The sequence below is a fragment of the Panthera leo genome, chromosome D4, assembly GCF_018350215.1.
Source record: "Panthera leo isolate Ple1 chromosome D4, P.leo_Ple1_pat1.1, whole genome shotgun sequence".
NCBI lineage: Eukaryota > Metazoa > Chordata > Mammalia > Carnivora > Felidae > Panthera > Panthera leo.
The window spans coordinates 73262325-73266192 of NC_056691.1; the positions used below are offsets into that span (position 1 = coordinate 73262325).

The window sequence follows — 3868 nt, forward strand, 5'->3', positions numbered from 1 at the left end:
TCACGGTCCGTGAGTTCGAGCCCCGCGTCGGGCTCTGTGCTGACAGCTCAGAGCCTGGAGCCTGTTTCAGATTCTGTGTCTCCCTCTCTCTCTGACCCTCCCCTGTTCATGCTCTGTCTCTGTCTCAAAAATAAATAAACGTTAAAAAAAAAAAAAAAAAAAAAAAAAAGTTTATTTTACTATTTTGAGAGAGAACGAGCACAGGAGGGGCAGAGAGAATCCGAAGCAGGCTCCGCAGTGACAGTGCAGAGCCCAAGGTGGGGCTCTAACTCACCGACCGTGAGATCATGACTTGAGCCAAAATCAAGTGCTGGTCCTTAACCAAACGAGCCACCCAGGCGCCCCGACAGTGCCCGGTTTTGAAGCTAGTTGGGCTCTCGGTGAATCTTGTAGGTGAGGGGGGGGGGGGGGGGGGGTGGGAAACAGACACAGGTGTGAACAACTTCAGCAACCAGAAGCAGGTTGGAGCAGGGCTAAAAGCCCTGTTTTCGCTGCTTTATAGTCACAGTGCCTTTGGACGCTGCAGGGAGAGGGGCAAAGGCCAGATCTCAGGAAAGAAGGGGCTCTCTGCAGCGTTTGCTGGGCCCAGCCACTTCCCTCATCAGATTCAAAGTTACGGGGGTGAGACTTCCAGGTGGTCAAGGGCAGGCAGGAGATGGGACAGTGAGGGGAGGAGGCATTCTTGAGATACAGAGTCTTTGATGGCAGCTTCCAAAGGCTCTGGGCCGACCACCAGGAAGCTGTGCATACCTACAGCCCGCGCCCCCTTATAATCACAGGGATAACTGTCCCCAATATGGGCTGCCATTGCCGGTTCCACCTGAGCAAGCCGCAAAGCCTCACGGAAAATTCGGGGGTCGGGCTTGGGCCAACCGGAAGCCTCAGAGGTCAGCACAAAGTCAAAGTATTCCCTCAGGCCAAGACCCATCAGGATGTCCTCTAGACGCCGGTCAAAGTTGGAGACCACTGCCAGCCTCAGACCTCGTTTTCGGCACTCCCTCAGGGTGGCCTCAGCCCCCTCCAACACCTGCCAGGTGAAGGGCTTGCTGAAGTCCTCGTACAGCTGGTCAGCGATGGGGGTCACAGCCTGGGCATCTCGAACACCTGCTAGGTAGAAGGTCTGTAAGACCACATCCACCCACCACCGGCGGGAGGTGAGGCCTTGGCTCAGGCCATAGTTGGGGAAGCTGAGGCTCTGAGCCCTGTACGCCTGCCTGAAGGCTTGTCCCAGGGAGGCGGCCTCCACCTCCAGCCCGTGGGCCCGGGCCTTGGAGGCATATTCCTCTCCCACGGGGTGGCGGAGCCTGAGCAGCGTATCCTTCACGTCCCATGTCAGCAGTCGTAACTGTAGCCGATGCGCCATGTGTCTGCAGGAGGTGGGGGGGGGGCACGTCCACCCCAGGTCTGCCAGGGGTTAAAGGGAACCTGAGCTGGACAAGACCCCCTCCACAACCTAAAGGTCTTCTCTTTCCAGGCCTTGTGTGTCAAAGTTGCTGGCGCTTCCTCGCAGCAGAAGATCCTGGAATGAGACAGCAGTGATGTGGAAGTTCAGGCCTTGGAGTCAGAGACAGATTGGGTTCAAATTCTGATGCTGCCAACTGACTGTGTGGCCCTAGGAGTGCCACTCTCTGAATCTGTCTCCTAATGGAAGAGGAGCACCATGTCCCAGCCTCACCAGATTGTTGCATTAAATGAGATCGTCCGTTCATTCCACGACAAATTTCTGGGCACCTACTGTGCACTAGATACTAGGGAACAGGATAGATTTCCAGCCCTTATGGCATTTAGACAAAAAACTATGCAAACACTTAAGCATAACGAAGTCAGCATGTGCCACAAGGATGTAAACCCAGGGATCCCATCTAGTTTGTTGAGCTTCGTAAGAAAGTCAACTTTCAGTGGAGATCTGAAGAATGACTATGCAGGAAAAAGAGGTAGTTAAGTGTTCCTGGCACTGGAAACCGCAAGTGCAAAGGCCCCGAGGTAGGTCAACAGCAAGTCGGCTGCTTTGGGTAGATGGGGGCTGCTGAGGCAGGGCCTTGTAGGTCAAGGTAAGGAAACAGTTATGATTGCTATTACTATTGTTAACAATGCCAAAGACACAGACGCAGACCATGTGACCAACCCCTTGTTTTGGGAAGAATGAGCCAGAGAGGGGCAGATACTTGCTTAAGGTGAGTCTGTGACACAGCCAACACCAGAACCTAAACTTCCAGACTCTGGCCAGTGCGCCCTTCCACTGCATCATGCTTAGACAAATGTGGATTTTAAAACAATCTGGTTTTGGTGAATCTGCACAAAAGGCAGACAGAGAAGCCCAGTCCTGACTCTATGCCGGAGCCCCAGCTTCATCTTCACTGGAGGTAACAAGGTCGGCCTGCCTGGGTGCAGAGCCAATGAAAGGATCACGGACTCCATGCACAAGAAACGAATTCCTCAGCCTGTGGTCCAGAGGCTGGGTGGAGCTTCTTGCCCCAGACACTGGATTCCAGACGGTCCGAGGTTGTCTAGTCGCAAACTGAGGGGCCAGAGTTCAGAGCACAGCCAAAAGTTGCCGCTGAGGAAGGGAAGTGGCTGGTGAATCTGGGGACAAGCCTTAGGGGAAGTCTGTCAAGGAAATGAATTTAAATGAATCTGGAAATTATGGAGACCCATCCAAAGACCCTCTCTCACTTTACTGGTGGGTAGATGGAGGCCCGGCGAGGGGCGGGAACTCGCCCAAAGCCACGCAGGAAGTCAGTGGCACAGCGAAGACTAGAACAACGAGCTCTGGCTCCCGACCCACAGCATTTCCCATTTCTGGAAGCCGGGGCTGAGGGCTCTGGCCTACAAGCCTGAATTGCTCGGCCTTCCTTCTCACCTCCAGGGCTCGATGGCGACAAAGTCCAGGTAACCCGCTGTTAGAGCGAAATCTCTACAGCTGCCGTTTGCAGCATGACCTGGGGCGTGACGTGGCTGCGGCCGCGCTCCTGGGGCCCATTCTCAGCTCCAGCGCGCCCCGAAGCCTCGGCGCCCGCCCCCGGCCCCCGGCCCCCGGCTCCCGGCCCCGGGGCATCAGGACCCACTTACTCCGCAGTGAAGCCGGTGCAGGGAAAGCCGCAGCAGTCCGGCGGCTCGGAAGAGGCGCGCAGGCGCCCGACCGCTTGGCGGAGCCAGAGGCCCGCCCCCTCCTCGCCCCGCCCCCGGCCCTGGGCCTTCACCGCTCCTCCTCCGGCCGCTTCCTTACAGCCTCTCCCGGCTCCCGTCCTCCCGGCTCCCGTCCTCTCCGCCTCCCGCCGCACCTTCACCTGCCTCAGTGCGGCGCCCTCGGTCACCCGCCCACACTGCACTTCTCTGCCTTTCTTCTCCTTTCCGTCTCCCTCTCTACCCGTGCGTGAGACCCCACACCTTCTCATTCCCCGTCCGCCCCGCCCCCACCCCGCCTCTCCCGGTCACCTTGCACACTCTCCTTCCTCTTTCCCTGCCCCGCCTTCGTCGTCTGTCCCTTATCCCCCTTTGTGCGATTTCTCCCTTCTCCTCCCCAAACCCCTCCGCCTTTCTCGGATCCGGACGCCCCCGGGAGGTTCCCAGGATGACTTGGGAAGAGGGGGATTTGGGTCCCCTTCTGGATTGCTGAGTGCTGTGTGGACTTGGACAGGGCGCTGTCCCTCTCTGGTTTGAGTCTCCAGTCGGTACTAGGAAGGAATTGCTTTCACGTGGAAACTTGTCTAACCCAAGGCAGTTTGCTGAGGTTAGGGTCCTCTGCAGTAATCTAGCTGCTTTTTTTTTCATTTGATATAAAATAATCATCCTCAAAAATGTTTAAAAGTATGAACTGTGCAAACTAAAAAGCCCAATCTCGCTCACTAACGACTCATTGAGCATTTCT

The 3868-nt window shown here is 56.3% G+C and overlaps 1 protein-coding gene across 3 annotated transcripts; it reads right to left on the reverse strand.

Annotated features, from left to right (window-relative positions):
* Positions 1-403: 403 nt before the first annotated feature.
* Positions 404-3156, reverse strand: HDHD3 (haloacid dehalogenase like hydrolase domain containing 3). Of its 3 annotated transcripts, none has more exons than XM_042913239.1 (2): positions 3070-3156; positions 404-1519 (listed from the first exon to the last, which is right to left on the reverse strand). In XM_042913239.1, exon 2 carries the CDS (start codon positions 1361-1363, stop codon positions 614-616), a length of 750 nt encoding a protein of 249 aa, XP_042769173.1. In that variant the 5' UTR covers positions 1364-1519; positions 3070-3156; the 3' UTR covers positions 404-613. The 3 variants fall into 3 exon arrangements, with proteins under 3 accessions (XP_042769173.1, XP_042769174.1, XP_042769172.1); XM_042913240.1 differs by having other exon boundaries at positions 404-2607; positions 3070-3140; XM_042913238.1 differs by lacking the exon at positions 3070-3156 and adding an exon at positions 2861-3028.
* Positions 3157-3868: the final 712 nt, after the last annotated feature.

Excerpts from the sequence above, each read along its gene's own strand:
- HDHD3 (XM_042913239.1), bottom strand. The coding sequence starts at position 1,363 with ATGGCGCATCGGCTACAGTTACGACTGCTGACATGGGACGTGAAGGAT.